Here is an 18930-nt window from a genome sequence, read left to right on the forward strand (position 1 = left end):
ACACTTCACCGCTTCGCATTTCACGGCCGGCAAAATCGCGTTCTTTCATCACGTGCCATTTTCCGGAGTAGGCATGTTAGAGCGCACCGACTTTTTTGCTTCATCATTCAGTCCCACACTGCTCGTATTGTCATCCCCATTGGGATGCAGCTAGCGAAACAAAGCTCGAGCAAGTGCAGAACGAAAGCGTAGAAGGAGATTGACCAGGCGGGCGAGAACATGGACCCTGAACAAGGTCGGAATTCACGACATCTGCCGTCAAGTTGGAGCGGGAGTCTTCTCGCTGTTCGGATGTAAGAATGCTAAGCGATTGTGGGGCAATCCAAACAAGTGAATTCTCACAAATGAAGGAGAGTTCAAGCACTCCAACAACGAGTGGTCGGTTGACATGCCGACGTCGAAGGACCGAATTTCATCTTGTCAGCATCTTGCTGGATCGTAACCTTCAGCAAACCCAAGCAAGGATCAGGTTACTAGCTTACAAATACAAACATAAAAACAGTATCAACAAGAGTTAAGACAGCCAGAGACAATGGAAACACAAAACAAGACATGCAAAACAGAGAAAAGGGACAAGTTTGTTTGCTGGGATGGCTAGTGCTTATGACCAGTATGCTAGTGCTGAGACAAACAAGAACTATGACAAACTGAGGTATGGCTGGACAACTCAGTGGTCTGCTCCTCTGAATCTGAAGCAAGATGGTGCCTTGTCCATCAAGTGGGGGTTTGTAAAAGTCATCATCCAATAGCAGGGATGGATCAATCTTTGGATATGACTCAGAGCCAGAAGCAATGGCTGTATTGCTTGAGTCCTTCTGAGAAGTGCCACTTGTCACATGGTCTGCGCAGAAGGTCCTGTGCAGAAAGAATCTGGAAGCAAGCATCAGGTGACAACAATCTGATTGGGCTAGCTGTGCATGTAATTTGTGAGGGCAACCACAACCTAGGGTTTTGATTAATCCCACTGGGATTGACCAGAACAAGCCTAGCCAGTATGTTTCACCAAAACATGCTGACCAAAGCCATTGGTACAGGACAGGTCAATCATCACAATGAAGTAATGGGAGGATTGGAAGAAAGGGTCCCTGGCATTGGAAGGCTAGGGAAGCATACAGGAACAATCACATGCAAGAAGAGGACTGAGCTCAGTATCATGCAGATGGTTACCACTCAGGGGGACATGCTCACTGCCACATAGAGCCAGCCACAGGGGTGACCACATGATCAGTGAGCATTACAATAGGGTCTGGTGCATGATCAAGGGATTCACAAGATAAGGAATGAAAAGACAGTCACCAGTTAGGAGAGGGAGAGCTGTGTTAAGGAGACCAGGGATTGTCCATAGGGAGGAGGAGCAGTGTCAAAGAGGTTGACATGTATCACCAAGTGTAGAGGAGCATGGAGGCAAGGGGGCAGTGTCAAACAAACCAGCCCACTGCCTGAGCAGTAGAAGAGCAGCATTGAAGGAGTCAACACACAGCTCAAGGAAAAGAGGAGTAGTGTTGGAAGGGGGCAATAACCCTTTCTGAAGGAGCAGGAGAGGTGTTGCAGGCAACACTAAACAAACACATAAATACTCTCATTTCACCATAGCATACAAGTGGATCCTCATCCACTCTACTCTATATCTTATTTACTCTTTACTTGACTCTTAGTTACATATCATTGCAATAGCAGTGCTTTGCAATGACATCTAGAACATGTGTGTTGTATCACCATTGGATGTCAACTGTAGGCAGTGTTGCTCAACACCTGCAGTCCAGTCTCTCACTGTAGATGGTGTTGCTCAACACCTGCAGTCCAGTTCAATTACTGAAGGCAGTGTCTAACACCTGCAGTCCAGTACTGTCACAGGATCGGATAGATGCACAGGAAAAAATGGATTCATATGAAGAACTCATGTGCAACAATCATGGATCGGGCAAAAGTAGAGTTCTGACAGAGTTCAGTGAGATTGGTAGGATCAATGGCTCTATGACAAAACTCGTCGAGATCGGTAGGAACATGGTGTCAGGGGTCTCGTGCCTGAAACCCAGGTCGGTCTGTCGAGATACTTGGTGACTATCAAACTGTGCAACAGCTATTGTCTCAGTATCAGTCTCAATGAGCTACATCGCTCAGTGACTATCAAGTTGCACAATGACAGTGGGTGGCATTCATTGTATATACTATCATAGGTTTCAGCTGACCTCTGTGGACACTCCATTCAGGGGTAGCTCAGCTTGATCAATATCAATACGAAGGTTATGTTGACACCAAGGTCTGGTGTGAGTGTTGATGATGATGAGGTTGATGGTGTTGGTGATAAGGTTGGTGGCATTGGTGGTAATTTGGTGGCATCAACATGAGTGTCCAGTGTGCTGACTAATGCTTGAAGTGATCCCTGGACTGCAGTGGACTACTGCCTTCAGTTCTATCTATATCCAGACCACTGGTTTGCTATGAACTGCTTTCAGATGTCAGGTAGTGGTGATACAACACATGCACTACAATGAGGAGCAATCTTGATAGATTGCTACTATGCTGACTGAAACTAATGTATACTTATGCTGAAGTGATAACTAGTTATGGTATGTGTAGAGTGGATGAGGATCCACTTGACCTTTGATGATGAGAAGGTATGGTTATATACCTCTTCACAGCATCGCCAGCAATGCTACCCCTGCTCTCTCTCCAGAGAGTACCTTCTTCATCAAGTACTGTACAGGGGGCCCCTCTAGCACCACTCCTGTCCTCCTTGAGCTATTCTGCTTGCTTGGCACCCCTGTGCCTCTTGAGCTGTGTTGACTCCATCGACACTGCTCCTCCTCCTTGCTGTCCTGCTTGCTTGGCACCCCTGTGCCTCCTGAGTGGTGTCGACTCCTTCGACACTGCTCCTCCTCCTTGGGACCTGCTTGCCAGTTCCCTATACACTGCTCCTTCTCCTTTGACTGGTGATGGTTCCTTTGACTCTTGTCTCTCGAGCCCCTGAGTGGTAACCATCTGCATGCTCCTTGAGCTTGGTCCTCTTCATGGCTGTGCCTGGCCCTCCTTGCATATGGGCCTGGTCCTCCTCTGCATGTGAGTCTGTAGGAGTCCATGGTCTCCATGGAGACTGCACTACAACCATGCTCTCCACTGGTATCAACTAGATCTCCAATACCTGTGCCCCTTCCATATGAACCAGTGACCCTCCTGCTTCTTGAGCATTCAGGCCCATGACACATGGGTCTTACTACAGGAGTCAGTAGAATCAGCAGTACCACACTTGCTACAACAGGCCTCACAGAAATTGGTTCAAGAGAAACCTCTATCACTGATATGGCAAGGGGAGGACAACGAACAAGGGAGAGGTTGCCACCAGATGAAGTAGGGACCTTACATGATGATGAAGTCAGTGCAAGCAGATGGGTGCTGACAACAGTAGGGAGATGAAGGGGTGCCAGTTGCCACCCAGATGAAGTGGGAATGGTTCCTGACTATGATGAAGTGGCACGAGGACTGTCCATCCACAGGGCACGAGAGAAGCGGAGCCAGAGAGCAGCATCACAAGTGCTTGAGGTGATCCCCGGACCGCAGTGGACGACTGCCTTTGGCTCTAATGATCGAGAGAGCCGAACCACAGTATGAACTGCCTTTGGTGTTGATCATTGTCAATGAGCAGTGATACAACACACATGCTATGATAGGAGTAATGTCTTATGATTGCTACTGTTGACAAACTACTAAGTATACCTATGTGAAATTTATAGCTAGTATGATATGGTGTAGAGTGGATGGAGTTCCACTCACTTGCTATGATGAGGAGCATGGTTATATATCCACTCCTGCAATGTTGCCTGCGATGCTGCTGCTCCTCCTCATCCCTCCTATCCTCTCCATCCACCTTGTGACGCCGCTCGTTGGCACCATTTCCCTCGTCTCCTGTGGATGGATGGTCCTCCTGCTGCCTCATCATCATCAGGGGATAGTCCCACTTCATCTGTGTGGCAACTCACACCCTTACATCACCCTCCTGTCATTGGTACCTACTTGCTGGCACCAATTTCATCATTGTGCAAGGCCCCTACTGCATCTGGTGGTGACCTCTCCCTTGTTCATTATCCTCCTCTTGCTGTATTGGTGATAGAGGCACCTCTCAAACTGATTCTCATGAGGTCTGTCATACAAGCATGGTATTACCATTCCCACTGAACTCTGTAGTAATGACCTTGTTCTTACCAATCCTGACAAGTTCTGCCATACAGCCATTTCTACTACAGATCTTGGTGAACTCTGCCTTAAAACTCTTGCTTTGCCCAATCCTGCAATTCCTGTGCTCCTCTTCATATGACTTCGGATCTTCTTGCTTCCTGCACATCTGGTCCTATGACACCTACTAGAACTCAACTGTCTGGTGACTCTCAATTGAAATAAACCAAATAGGGCTTACTCAGGTGATCTCACCGAGAACAACCGGAAACACACAGTCTGGTTTCAGGCGTGCGACCGCTTACACAACTAGGGGGTTTCAGTTTTTTTTTGCCCTCGAAAACTAGAGTCTTCCAATACTAAAAAAAGCTCAGAAAATTAATGCCCCCAAATGTAAGCTGTGTTTTAGGGGGTTAATTTTCGAAGCCAACAAAGGGAGGGTAGTGTTAGCTGGAACATGAAGTGTTGGCCGGAAAATGAAGCTGTTCCAGAATCCAAACCACCTGTTCTGAAATCCAAACCACCTTGTAGCTCTACCATCTTTGACACTCTTGTTGCACAATCAAAGTATATACAGTCATTATTGACACTGTGGGTTCATGCAAAACAAGCTGTGCAGGAAAAGTGGAGGCATTTGTGTGAGTAGATCATGTGCAACATCATGTGAGTGAAAACTCAGGTCCAATTCTGAAAACTCTGCTGCATCAATACTGCTGAGGCAGCATTTTCAAAGACTAGGGACTTTTCCAAAATGGCAGAGCTTACATAAGTAATGAATATTTGATGCAAGTGAAAACTCAAAAATAACTTGAGTTTCTGAAAAAGAAATAAAACTGAAACCCCCTACTCTGCTGTCAACCAGGTGCCAAGGGAGTGGAAACAGGATGATAACAGGAGCTGCCAGATCTTGGCTTGGACATTGCCACTGCTTTGGCACTCATGTGGCCTGATATGTTGTCATTTGGGTAACCTTGTTTGATCCATCTAAGAATTGCAGGCCTTTGTTTAGCCTGCATTCTGCCACCTAGATTTGAGAGATCATCAGCCAGCAGTTCCTACTTTTTGCCTGAAAGGTCAAGCTCATGTTGACAATCAAGGTGCAGGGCCAACTCCTTGATTGGCATTGCCTCACCACAAGACAGGCAAGCCATTGGGCTTGAGGACATGTTGAACACATGTACTGCTGCAACATGGTTAGCAAGCTTGGATGTAGTCCAAACTCGACTTCTTTGCTCGGCCAGGAGGCTCTCTGTCATAGGACCACCTGTGCAGAAGAACTGGATCCAAAGGAGGAGAGATCATGTGCAGGAATCACAAGATTGGGTGACTGATGAGTTCCAATGAAGCTTGGCAAGATTGGTAGGATCTATGTCCTATGACAGAATTCAATGGGATTGGCAGAACAAGACCTTACAACAAGTTTTGTTGGGATCAGTAAGACCAAGATGTTACAACAGATCTCAATGAAACCAGTCAGAAGATGCCACTCCCATGGACCTCACTGTCTGGCCCAAGATGAAGCAGACCAATTGGTCCCACAATGGGGAGGGGCTGCCCAACCAGGATTGCAGGTTCAGCCACTGGGAGCAGGGGACAAGAGAGAGCTCACCACCTGATGAGGTGGGAGAGAACCCCTGAGCATGATGAAGTCAGCATAGGAGGGTTGCTGCTTCAACAAGGGAGTAGGAGCAGGAAGGGTAAGAATGGAGTAGGAGCAAGGTAGACAAGGGTGGATGGAGAGGCCACACCTCTGCAAGGAGGAAGGCTGTGGTGAAGTCAACACCATGGCACCAAGACATATATAGGCTCCCTCCATCATGGTAAACAAGTGGATCTGGCATCCACTCTATTCTTAACTAACTATACTCTAAGCTGTAGCATATATTTAGTTGTTCTGTCACATAGTTGCAATCACAGGCTGTTGCTACTAATCCAAGCAGGTGTGTTGTATCACCCCTCATTGACATCATTTGCAGGCAGTAGCTCACTGCAGTCCAGATATCTATCTCACCAAAGGCAGTACTCTTATTGTGGTCCAGGCTTTCCTCATCAAACTCACCATCTGGTTGTTGACATTATGAACACCCATGTTGAGCCAATGCTACCATCACATACACTAAGGTGTCCTGCAGCAGACAGGAGCTAGACTGTGCCATGCTACCACTGGACTGATTGTTCACAGTGGTTGGCTGAAACTCGTCAAGTAATGAGCCCTCCAAGCAGTCTCAGTGGAAGTGGCTGACAGGCGCATGCTCAAGAGAGTTCATTGATACTGGTTGAAATCAATCAATCTGGTAGATCTCGGGTTTCAGGCATGCGACCGCTGACACAAAGTCACCAATGTGACACTTAAGTTGCTGAGTCGAGTTTCCTTGGCTTGAGGCGAGGCAACGAGATGACTCAGCTGCCAGATCGACAAGAACAAGGAGTAGCCTATGGAAAGGAACAAGAGGAGGAGGAAGGAGGAAGGATAGGCCGAACACAGACTGACTGCCTGCCTGCCAGCCTGCCTGCGTGTGTGTGTGTGTGCCTGTGTTGCTTAATGTGACTTTGGAATGAACTACACCTCATCGATGTGACTGCGGAGAAGAAGGGGAGAGTTGACATAATCCCCCTTGTCGGCTTCTCGGCTTGGTCAAGACCCGTATGTTTCCCCAAAGGTCGGGTTAATTCAGTTCCTTTAATCGACCCACGGAGCTTGTCCAGCCTTACGAAGAGGTAGTCGACTATGATTCGAACTGTTCCCCTCTTCATCCAAGTGAGATGAAAGCAACAGCTACAGGAGAAGGAAGGACAGACGAGTGCTGTAATCATGGCGAGGCAAGTGAGAACTGAGTTGGCCAGTGCGCGCATAAGTCGGAAGGTCTTATTCTTCAGGCTCGACAGTACAAATAACCAACCCACCCTGTTTCACCCTTGCTCACCCTCATTCAACACCATCCCAACCAAGTATTACTACCAGCTCATCGTCAAACCTCTGCAAAGATGACTACCAACGGCGACTCTCCCCCGAACTTCATCTCCTCCAACCCCCTCCCATGCATCATCGACAATTCCCCCTTCACCCCCTCTCATACTTACGCCGTCTACCGAACCGACCAACCCTCCTCTGGCACTCGCGATGTGACCCACAACGTTGCCTCCATCTCCCCTTCCGAGGTAGCTCAGGTTGTCGCTTCCTCCCAAGCGGCATTCCCTGGTTGGCGCGCTACCCCCGTTTCCCGTCGACGAGAAATCTTCCTCAGAGCCACCCAGCTCCTGCAAGAGCGAGTTGCGGAATACGCAGGCAACACGATGCAAGAAACCGTTCTCTCTCGAGGTATGGCTGGGTTCGAACTGGCTATCCTCGCCACAGGTCACCTTCAATCTGCTGCCGAGAGCATGACTCAAGCTCTCAAAGCCGACCTGCTTCCACCGGGGGACGATGGAGCGATGAAAATCGTCAAGCGTGAACCTTACGGCGTTGTCTTGGGTATCGCTCCTTGGAATGCGCCGTTTATTTTGGGTTTGAGGTCGGTGCTGTATGCGATCGCAGCGGGTAACTGTGCTATTTTGAAGACATCAGAGTTTGCTCCTAGGGTGCACTTGAGTGTGGCACAGGTCTTGATCGATGCCGGGTTGCCGAAGGGAGTGTTGAATGTGGTTCATGTTGATCCGCAGCACGCACCGGAGGTGACGGAGGCGTTGATTTCGTATCCCGCAGTGAGGAAAGTTAACTTTACGGGAAGTACTAGGGTTGGTAAGATAATTGCTGCTACCGCTGCTAAGTATCTTAAACCAGTCGTACTTGAGCTTGGAGGAAAGGCTCCTCTAATCATCCTCGAGGATGCGGATCTGGATTTGGCTGCTAACGGGATTCTCTTTGGCGGATACCTCAACTCTAACCAAATCTGCATGGCGGTCAACAACATCCTCGTCCACGAAAAAGTGGCAAAGAAGCTAGAAGATACATTGAACACCCTCTTCCAACAACACAAGGAGATCTTCACCGCAAAGCTTTCGCAAGGTATGGAGGACAAACACGCCCTTCGCTCGCTCTTCACCGCTTCCTCCGCCGACCGTTTGAAGGTTCTCTACCAAGACGCCATCGACAAAGGCGCAAAGGTCGTCGTTGGTGAGGCTGCATTCGAAGGCGCTCTCGTCCAGCCCATCGTCCTAGCCCCCGTTAAGGAAGATATGAAGATCTACACCGAAGAAACGTTCGGTCCCGTTCTCTCCCTCATCACTTTCAGCTCTGTCGATGAAGCAATCAAAATCGCCAACACTCCCGAGTATGGGTTGGCAGCAAGCGTTTATACCCGTAATCAAACTCTCGGTTTGGAGGTCGCAGACAAGATCGAGGCGGGACAGGTTCATATCAATGCTCAACCGGTACACGATGATCCAGTAATGCCTCATGGTGGTTGGAAGAGCAGTGGTTACGGAAGGTTCAATGGGCTCGAGGGTGTAAGGGAGTTCACCCAGACAAAGGGTATTACAGTTCAGCAGGGTCATGCTACGCCTTTCCAGTACGTCTAAATGTCTCCATGTCCTCCTGCGGAATACAAAATTTCTTTCATGTATCACTCGGTGCTTCGATTGTGATGTCCGAAGTTCCAGAAAGAATAAGATTAGATGAGAGTTTAGTGTACAGAGATTTTGAACGATAACGGTAAGGTTTCCGGCTCAACCGTCGAGGAAACGCAACAACATGCGCAATGTCTCGTCAGCTTGTTCCCGGCTCGAGTTTTGGTGTTGCCCGAACATGTTATTGTTCTGCTGCTGCTGCTGCTGCTGCTGCTGTTGATAGCCATCACCGAGTCCAGATGCGGGGTTGCCATCCCCTGCACTTGCAAACATGATATTATTCCACGGTGCCGATACTGCCGGCGTACCTCCAGCACCTCCACCCATAGCAGAAGACCAGTTGACAGCAGACATGTCCATTGGTCCACCACCACCACCTCCTGCTGCAGCGCCACTCTCACCAGCGGCTGCCGCCGCAGCAGCAGAAGCAATGGCGTCCAAGCCTTCGCGGTCGAAGCTGTCGCCTGCACCGCTATTGTTGAAGAAAAGGTTGTTGTTGTTGTCGTCTTGCGGAACGCTGGGGCCATTGTTCTGCGACCCAGCGTTGTTGAACCATCTTGCGTTCTCCGCTGCAGCGTCAAGATTGTTGTTGTTGGTGTTGCTATTGTTGTTGCCTGAGTAGAACATGTCAGTATTGTTCGACATGAGCGTAAAGTTGGCGAGTTGAGTAAAGTTGTTGAGTCCACCACCCATCGCCCCACCATTAAAGCTTGCAGCTCCATTCTGGCCGTTGTCCGAGGGCAAACCACCCATCATGGATCCGTTGCCAAATACAGATGCTGGGTTGCTGTTGCGTTGCGTTTCGCCAGATGCCGCAGCTCCACGGGAAGCGCCACTACCACCTGACACAGCGTGAGAGGACTTGACAGGATCAGTCTGGGCACTGTGCTTCGGTGCAGCGTTCTTGGGCCGCAGTAGTGACTCGAGGTAAATGGCGATGTGCAGCACCGTGTCTTCCTCTGTAATGCTTGCACGGCGGAAAGCGGCGCTGACTTGATCAATCAATTGAATGTTCGAGCGCAAGTAACCCGGCCCAAGCGGTGGCTGCGACTTGACCGTAGCAAGACTGCAAAGCAGCACAGCAGCATGGGTTGTCTGCATGATCGTCGCATCAGGTGCACACAACAGTCTCTCCGGTGGGAAGGCGCATACCGCCTCCAGCACACCACGCGCGCCCTCGACACAAGGCCAGAAGGCAGGCATAGCCATCAAGTTGACCATACCAGGCTCGAGCCCGTTCGACAAGTGCGACTTGCCCGAGATAGAGTCACGGTCCTCCTTCTCCCTCGTAGTAGATCGACGATGGTGGTTGCGAACGATCTCTTGATGTTCCTGCAATGCAGCTTGCTTGAGGCTGGACTTGAGTACCAGCGAAGATACGTAGGTCTTGATGTTGTCCTTCCACAGCTTCAGACACAAACGCTGACACCTGCGCTCATAGGCAGCTGGATCGTCGGAATGGCTGTTCCCATCCATGTCTTCTCGCAATCCCAGAGCTTCATGCCATCGTGCGCTCCACTCGAAGAGATCCGACAGGAAGGCAGGCATCATGATGCTTGGCCCATCCGAGGTGGCCGAGGTGAGGGCCTCAATGCGATCGTACAGCTCTACGTACTTGCCCTGAATACGGCGGATGTCGGTCGAGGCACACACGAATGCGTCGGTCGGGATGGAACCAGCATGCTTCCACCAGGTCTGACAGCGTCGAACCAGCACGTTATCCGCCGAGATTGAGTGAGTAGTGATCTTGTTCGAGATCTGCTGCGACTTGTCTTGCACGAACAACATCATGAAGGTTCGTTGACGATTACGGAATCGTCTCTGTACTGCCTCGTAGCGCTGCCTACCAGCCTGGTCAAGGGTCGACTCGTTGGGCTTGACGCAGTTGGGCATCTCGGCGTGAAGCTGAATGTCCATTGCGAGGCGGAAAGCGTAACCCACCTGGATGACACTAAGACCGTCGTCGAGAGGCTTCCAGCTGGCAAGAATGAAAAAGGCTTGACAGCACAGCACAGTGCGGTCACCATCGACGAAAGCACGGGCAGCATGCTCTCGGGCCATATCGTGAATGCGGCGACACACTTGATTGGCGTAGTCTTCAGCAGCCTTCTGCGTGCGGTCATTGACAGGATCAAGGTAAGCAATGTTCCATTCCGAGTCGGACACTTGCTCGTTTCGCAGCTCGCGTGCGATGAGGTGATGGGCGGTAGGTCGTTTCGAGTGTCGCGTGCCGACATAGAGCAACACAGTGTAGAGGAAAGAGGATCGCTTGCGGACAAAGTCGTGCGTATGAAGCGATGGGTCAAAGACGCCACTCCAGGCATTGCAATGCGTCATGAAGAGGTCGAAAAGGGCACGAGCAGCAGGTTCGGTGAGGATGCCTTCAGTGATGGGATCATTGAGTTGTGGTTGAGTTGGCTGAGAGGCTAGAGGATTGCGGTCATCTTGCAAGATCCGGGGCGTCTCGCAATCTGGCTGATCCGACACCTCAAAAGGCTTGAGCATGACACGCAAGGTGAGAGGCTGTTCGGCGATGAGCTCGAAGCTCTCGTTGGCGGCGTTGGTGTCGGCAGCTGTGGTAGTACCGGGAGGTTGAGGAGTGGCACCGACTTCGCTGCTGTCATCATCGTCGTTGCCATCAACATTGGCAATCTCATTGTTGGTGACAAGGGTATAGGGAGCACCTCTTCTCCTCTCCAAAGAACGCATGGCTTGAGACATGGCTGAGGTCATGCGAGTGACATCGACACCAAAGAGGTTCTGGGGATCGAGGGCGGCTCTGTTGTCAGCTTGCGAGCCGAATGCAGACAAGGGTTGCTTTCTGGAGAAAAAGGCCGAGGAAGGGGAAGCTGCACGGCTGGCGTTGTCGTCGTCGATGTCCATACCAAGTCGAGCGTTGTCGCGTTCAGCGTAATCTGTTGAATGCGGTGGAGCAGGAAAGGCGCTATCGGGAGCAGAGCTCCATCGAACGCCAGGGGAAGCGGCGGAGTTGGACGATCCACCTTTGCCAGCTAGCGAGGAGGCTATTGGGCGAGAGCCCGGAGTGGCGATACTGCTCGCAGAGGCAGACTTGCGAGCGCTGGGCCGGTCGCTCTGTGGGACAGGCGACGAGTTGGTCGCATAGGCGGCTTCAGCGAGCAGAGTGAGATCGCGGCCTTGAAGCTTGCTCTTTGGCTTTCTTCCTCGCTTGTGCTGAACAAAGAGGCACTCAAAGTTGAAACGCTGACAGCGTTGACAGTTGTCTGCGTCGTCGGAGGCAAGACACCGGACCTTGGCGAGACGACATTCGAGACAGGCCTGTCCACCACGAGGCTTTTCGGAGATTGTCGATTGTTCCTTCTTGACGATTGATGTCATAGAGGCTTCTGTAGAGGAGGACTCGCCGCCGGCATCGTTGCGCCTTGAGGATGCAGGCGCTTCCATCTTGCGCGTGGAGGTCGCAGGCGTCTGTGGTGTCGAGCTGGAAGAACCACGCTGACGCGGAGAAGTAATGGAGGCAAGGTCACTTTTGAGATCCGAAAGATGAGAGGATTCCAATGCGGTCAAAGACTGAGCGGCTTTTGCGGAAGATGTCTTGGGTAAAGGCGAACGTGGGCGGTAGTGGTCGTTATTGCGTGAAGATGAGGAGAAGGTGTGAGAGGAAGGATGGTTCAAGCCAGGATGGGAAGTCGCCGGTTGAGCAAGGCCATGGTGATGCTGCTGAGCTAGGTAGCGTGAGGACGAAGTGCTAGAAGCAGCGGCGTTGGAAGAAAATGATGAGGAAGAGGGACGTGGAGCTATAAGGGAATGAGAACGAGGTGAAGCGATAGGATCGTTGCCAGCAGCAGCGTTGGTGGAAGGAGAGCCGCGAAGATCACTGGTAGCGTAAGGAGACCTTGCCTGTCGTGGCGAATGCGAGTGTGAGGCGGTGTCGTGTTCGTGGTCCTCGCGTTCCGAGTCAGAGTGATGCTGCGAGTAGGCTGAGGAGTGGGAGCGAGAGTGGATGGATCGTGAATACGGCTCGGCGGCATCGTTGTGGCGAGAGGCGGGATGATGAGAATGACGCTGAGGTTTGGTGTTGAGCTCATGGAAGTGTGGCAGCTGTGTTTGTGGTGTGCGCGCAGTCGTTGACGAGGAAGCAGAAGGAGGTGGAGAGAAGGAGCGTTTGCGCTTGACCGTGCGCGGCTCTGCATTCGGCGAGCCCGCCATGACTTGCTATTGCTGCGGATGGCAAGCGAAGGAAGGCAGGCGATGGTCAACGAAGCCGAGGTCGAGTCACGTTGACAGCGAGGATAGCGACGGCGACAGAGATGAGGTGGAGCAGCAAGAGCCTTTCGGATGTAAGCAAAGCGAGTCGAATGCTTTCACAAAAGTACCAAAGTGATGCTATCCTAGACTGTTACAATGCTCCTTCCAGTTGCACTCAGCCTGAAAATGTCGGCCTTTCCGGGTCCTTTTCCCACGATCCTATCGCCGCTTCGTCACTGTGGCTGTGATGTATTAGTCGAGCGGTCGGGTGATGGTGACGGATGGTAGAAGTGGCTTCCCTCCTGGATCGCAAGACTCGGTTGTTTGGAGTCACGAAAACTTAGACTGCTCTCCCTCGGCGCGCGGTGCTTTGATCGGATGCTTTCCGGCCTCTTTTCGCTTAAGTAAACGCATGTGAGCTATAGTTCGATCTCACACCTTCGCCAACTTCCCTCCCTCGGATTTGCATTATATTACCCAGATTGACTCTCACAAAAGGTATCACTATACTGGCTATCAGACATCCAGCACAGTTTCCCTGTCATACTTCAGTCTTATTGTCCTTGCAGCATACACACATACATAGAACGCTGGGGGGACATATATATACACTTGAATCATCATGTACTTAGTTATGCTCTTCATCGCAATCAATACTCCTGATCAACGCTATAAACCGCACCCCCCCTTCAACAGCTTAACTGTTGTAGCACTGTCATGGGACCAGATGTGCAGGAAGCAGGAAGAACCGAAGTCATATGAGGAGGAGTGCAGGAATTGCAGGATCTGGCAAAATAGGGGTTTACAGCAGAGTTCATTGAGATCTGTAGTAGAGAGACTCTACAACAGGTTTTGTCCAAATTGGTATGAGCAGGATCTTGCAGCCAAGTGTCATGGGACCGGAAGGATGTGCAGGAAGAACGGAACTCATATGAAGAGATCTTGTGCAACCATTGTGGATTGGGCAAAAGGAGAGTTCCAACAGAGCTCAGCAAGATTGGTAGGATCAAGTACTCTATGACATACCTCATCAAGATCAGCAGAAGCAATGGCCTTGTTACAGAGTTTGGTGTGATCAGTAGTATCATGCTCATATGACAGATCTCGTGGAAACCTGTCTGAAGATACTCCTTCCAATGATAGCAGGACAATAGTCAAGGGATGGGCCACCACCTGATGAAGTAGGGGCCCTGCATGATGATGAACTCAACAAAGAGGTTGAGCGATATGAAGGAGGGGGTGATTCACCACCCAGATGAAGTGGGAGTGACCCCTAACAGCAATGAAGCAGCACAAAGTCACCCCAATCACAAGGAGCAGGGGATACCAAGGCTACTAAGGAGGGGGGGATGTCATAGGGTAAACAAGAGCAGTAGTAAAGACAACAGGGGGGGGGGGGGGGGGGGGGAGCAGTGTCAAGGGAGGTCTCCTAGAGCAGAAGCATTGTCGCAGGCGACATTGTGATAATGTCCATAAAAGCATGCTTTCTCATCATAGTGGTTGAGTTGATCCCCATCCACTCTACACCTTATCTTACTAGTTATATTTTCACATAAGTATACACTAGTAATTCTGTCAACAGTTGCAATTGCAGAGCATTGCATCTACATAGCACATGTGTTGTATCATTGCTTCTTGATGCCATCCAAAGGCAGCTCATACTGCAGTCCAGATAATGATTGACACCAAAGGCAGTTTCATACTGTGGTCTGGCTCTCTCAATCTTAGAACTGAAGGCAGTTGTCCACTGCAATCCAGGGATCACTCAATCAATCAGTCAACACACTGGACACTTGTGTCAAGTCAACTCATTTCACACCAGACCTTGGTGTCACCTCAAAGTATCTATTGGATAACAATTGTGCTGAGCTACCTCTGACCGGAGTTCCCACAGCGGTTAGTCAGAATCCGTGATAACTGTCAAAGGGTCAGTGGATCAGTGTATGAAGTGTGCGCCAAATTGATCTGCGGCAATCATTGGGAATTGATGATCTAATCAGGTTGGTAGTGCATATGATTTGCAAGATCAACTGAACTCTGGGATCCTGGTTAATCTCACAAGGATTGATCAGAATCAGCCTGATCAGCATGTCTCAGCAAGTCAGCCATCACATCAGGAGATTCAGGAAGGAGGATACTGGCATTAGAAGGAGAAGCATACAGGAGATAACCACATGCAGGAGTGGGGACTGAGCTCAGCATCATGCAGATGGTTACCACTCAAGTGGTACATGCATACAGCCACATAGGACCAAGCACAGGGGCAACCACATGATCAAGGGGGCTTGGCAACAGGGCTCAACAGGTGGTTAAGGGATTCACAAGATAAGGTTGAGAAGGTGGTTGCTGGTGAAGAAAGAAGGAGCTGTGTCAAGTAGACTGGGGATTGTCTACAAGGAGGAGGAGCTGTGTCAAAGGGGTCATCACACATCACCAGGCAAAGAAGAGCATGGAGGCAAAGGGGCAGTATTGCACAAACCAATACACTGTGCAAGCAGTAGAGGCACAGCATCAAAGGGATTGACACCAGCAGGAGGGAGAGTGTCAAGAGGAGGCAAAGGCCTCTCAGGAGGAGCAGGAGAGGTGTTGCAGGCAACACCAAGTGAATGCATAAATACTCTCAATCTACCATAGCATATGAGTGGATCCTCATCCACTCTACTCTATACTTTACATACTCTTTACTTGACTCATAGTTATGTATCATTGCAATAGCAGAGCTTTGCAACAACACCTCAAATGTATGTGTTGTATCACTGTTAGGCATCAACTGTAGGTGGTGTTCCTCAACACCTGCAGTCCAGTTCCTTACTGTAGGCAGTGTTGCTCAACATCTGTGGTCCAGTCAGTTATTGTAGGCAATGTCCAACACCTGCAGTCCAGTAACTCCTGTCCTCTGTAGGCAATAGGCATATCGCGGTCCAGACGACGTTAGAGAGCATTAGCAACAGTACTGTCAGGGGTCGTGCACCCAAAACCTGATATCTGTAATAGAGTCGCATCTATTACAAATCCTGTCGAGTTATGCGACAATGCTTGTGATATTATGATTCTCAGCGAAATATGTAATAGAGCTGTCTCTATCACTTTCCTGCTCAGAACTGCAGTATTGGTTTTGCTATTGCAGGTTTTGACTGACCACTGTGGACACTCTGTCCAGAGGTAGCTCAGCACAATCAATAACTGATATGAATTGGTACTGACACCAAGGTCTGGTGTGAGTGACTAGATTGGAGATGCCAACACGAGTGTCCAGTGTGTTGACTGTATGCTTGAGGTGATCCCCAGACCACAGTGGATGACTGCCTTTGGTTCTATCTTTATCCAGACCACAGGTTTACTAGGAACCGCCTTTGGACGTCAGTGAGTGGTGATACAACACATGTGCTATAATGGAAGCAATCTACTTGATTGTGACTGTGCTGACTTAAACTAATGTATACTTATGCTGAAGTGATAACTAGTTATGTATGGTGTAGAGTGGATGAGGATCCACTCGACCTATGATGATGAGAAAGCATGGTTATATACCTCTACTCAGTATCGCCAGTGATGCTGCTCCTGCTCTCTCTCTCCAGAGAGTACCTTCTTCATCGAGTACTGCTCAGGGGCCTCTCCTGCTTGGCACCCCTGTGCCTCTTGAGCTGTGTCGACTCCTTCGACACTGCTCCTCCTCCTCATGACCTGATGTCAACTCCTTCGACACTGCTCCTCCTCCTCATGACCTGGTGTCGACTCCTTCGACACTGCTCCTCCTCCTTTGATCAGTGACAGTTCCTTTGGCTCTTGTCTCTCGAGCCCCTGAGTGGTAACCATCTGCATGCTCCTTGAGCTTGGTCCTCTTCGTGGCTGTGCCTGCTCCTTAAGCTTGGTCCTCCTCGTGGCTGTGCCTGCTCCTTGAGCTTGGTCCTCCTCGTGGCTGTGCTTGGCCCTCCTTTGCATGTGAGTCCATAGGAGTCCATGGTCTCCATGGAGACTGCACTACGACCATGCTCTCTACTGATCTCGACTAGATCTTCGATACCTGTGCTCCTTCCATATGAACCTGTGACCCTCCTGCTTCTTGAGCATCCAGGCCCATGACACATCGTTGCAGCATTGCCTGCAACACTGCTCCAGCTCTCTCTCTCCAGAGAGTGGACTCCTCGTCGAGTACTGTGCAGGAGTCCCTGCAACATCGCTCCTGTCCTTCTTGAGCTGTGTGTCAACCTCTTTGGCACAGCTCTTTCTCCTCATGACCTATATGCCAGTGTCACTGACACAGCTCTCCTTCCTCCTACCTGGTGACTGTTCTCCTGACTCTCATCTTGTGAACCCCTGAGTGGTAACCAGCTGCATGCTTCTGGACTTGGACCCCGTCTTGGCAGAGTTTGGTCCTCCTTGCATGTGAAGTCATTGAACAATCATCCTTACTGTCATGGGCCTGGATGCTCAAGAAGCAGGAGGGTCACTGGTTCATATGGAAGGAGCACAGGTATCGAAGACCTAGTCGACACCAGTAGAGAGCATGGTCGTAGTGCAGTCTCCATGGAGACCATGGACTCCTATGGACTCACATGCAAAGGAGGGCCAAGCACAGCCACGAGGAGGACCAAGCTCAAGGAGCAGGCACAGCCACGAGGAGGACCAAGCTTAAGGAGCAGGCACAGCCACGAAGAGGACCAAGCTCAAGGAGCATGCAGATGGTTACCACTCAGGGGCTCGAGAGACAAGAGCCAAAGGAACTGTCACTGATCAAAGGAGGAGGAGCAGTGTCGAAGGAGTCGACACCAGGTCCTGAGGAGGAGGAGCAGTGTTGAAGGAGTCGACACCACTCAGGAGGCACAAGGGTGCCAAGCAAGCAGGATAGCAAGGAGGAGGAGCAGTGTCAAAGGAGTCGACACAGCTCAAGAGGCACAGGAGTGCCAAGCAGGAGAGGCCCCTGAGCAGTACTCGATGAAGAAGGTACTCTATGGAGAGAGAGCAGGAGCAGCATCGCTGGCGATGCTGAGAGGAGGTATATAACCATGCTTTCTCATCATCATAGGTCGAGTGGATCCTCATCCACTCTACTCACCATAACTAGTTATCACTTCAGCATAAGTATACATTAGTTTCAGTCAGCATAGCAGCAATCTATCAAGGTTGCTCCTCATCGTAGTGTGTGTGTTGTATCACCACTACCTGACGTCCGAAGGCGCCCATAGCAGGTTAGCGGTCCGGATATAGATAGAACCGAAGGCAGTAGTCCACTGCGGTCCGGGGATCACTTCAAAGCATCAAGTCAACACACTGGACACTCGTGTTGACGCCACCAACCTTATCACCAACACCATCAACCTCATTATCATTGACATCACCAATCTTATCATCAACACCATCAACCTCATTATCATCGACATCACCAATCTCATCACCAACACCATCAACCTCATCATCATCAACACCCACACCAGACCTTGGTGTCATCATAACATTGATATTGATCGTGCCGAGCTACCCCTGAACGGAGTGTCCACAGAGGTCAGCCGAAACCTACGATAGTATATACAACGAACGCCACCTGCTGTCACTGCACAACTTGATAGTCACCGATACCGAGACAATAGCTGTCACACAGTTTAATAGTCACCGAGTATCTCGACAGACCGACCTGGGTTTCAGGCGCGAGACCCCTGACACTTACCATTGATCTCTGCAGAATCTGCCACATGATCTCTTCTACTACTGATCTTGGCAGAATTCGTAATACTATCCTTGTTCATGCAGATCTTGCTGGGATCTGTCATAGAACTGTTTCTACCACAGATCTCAATGAACTCTGCTGCAAATCCCACGATCTGCCTGATTCTGTGATTCCTGTGCTCCCTTCATATGAGTTGACAGATCTTCTTACTTCTTGCGCATCCAGGCCCATGACAAGTACTACAAACACTCGTACTGTAAAGGAGAGTGTATTACTCTCCCTCCAGAGAATAATGGACATGC

The 18930-nt window shown here is 50.2% G+C and overlaps 2 protein-coding genes across 2 annotated transcripts; one reads left to right on the forward strand and one right to left on the reverse strand.

Moving 5' to 3' along the window:
• Positions 1-7155: 7155 nt before the first annotated feature.
• UHO2_04646 (uncharacterized protein) lies at positions 7156-8688 on the forward strand (the record flags this gene model as incomplete). The annotated part of the gene is made up of 1 exon (XM_041554462.1): positions 7156-8688. One exon carries the CDS (start codon positions 7156-7158, stop codon positions 8686-8688), a length of 1533 nt encoding a protein of 510 aa, XP_041410396.1.
• A 147-nt stretch (positions 8689-8835) lies between these two features.
• Positions 8836-12924, reverse strand: UHO2_04647 (uncharacterized protein; the record flags this gene model as incomplete). Its single annotated transcript, XM_041554463.1, has 1 exon — positions 8836-12924. The coding sequence occupies one exon, from the start codon at positions 12922-12924 to the stop codon at positions 8836-8838; it is 4089 nt and encodes a 1362-aa protein (XP_041410397.1).
• Between the last annotated feature and the right edge of the window lie 6006 nt (positions 12925-18930).

Source organism: Ustilago hordei (genome assembly GCF_900519145.1).
Source record: "Ustilago hordei strain Uho2 genome assembly, contig: UHO2_contig_10, whole genome shotgun sequence".
Taxonomy (NCBI): Eukaryota; Fungi; Basidiomycota; class Ustilaginomycetes; order Ustilaginales; family Ustilaginaceae; genus Ustilago; species Ustilago hordei.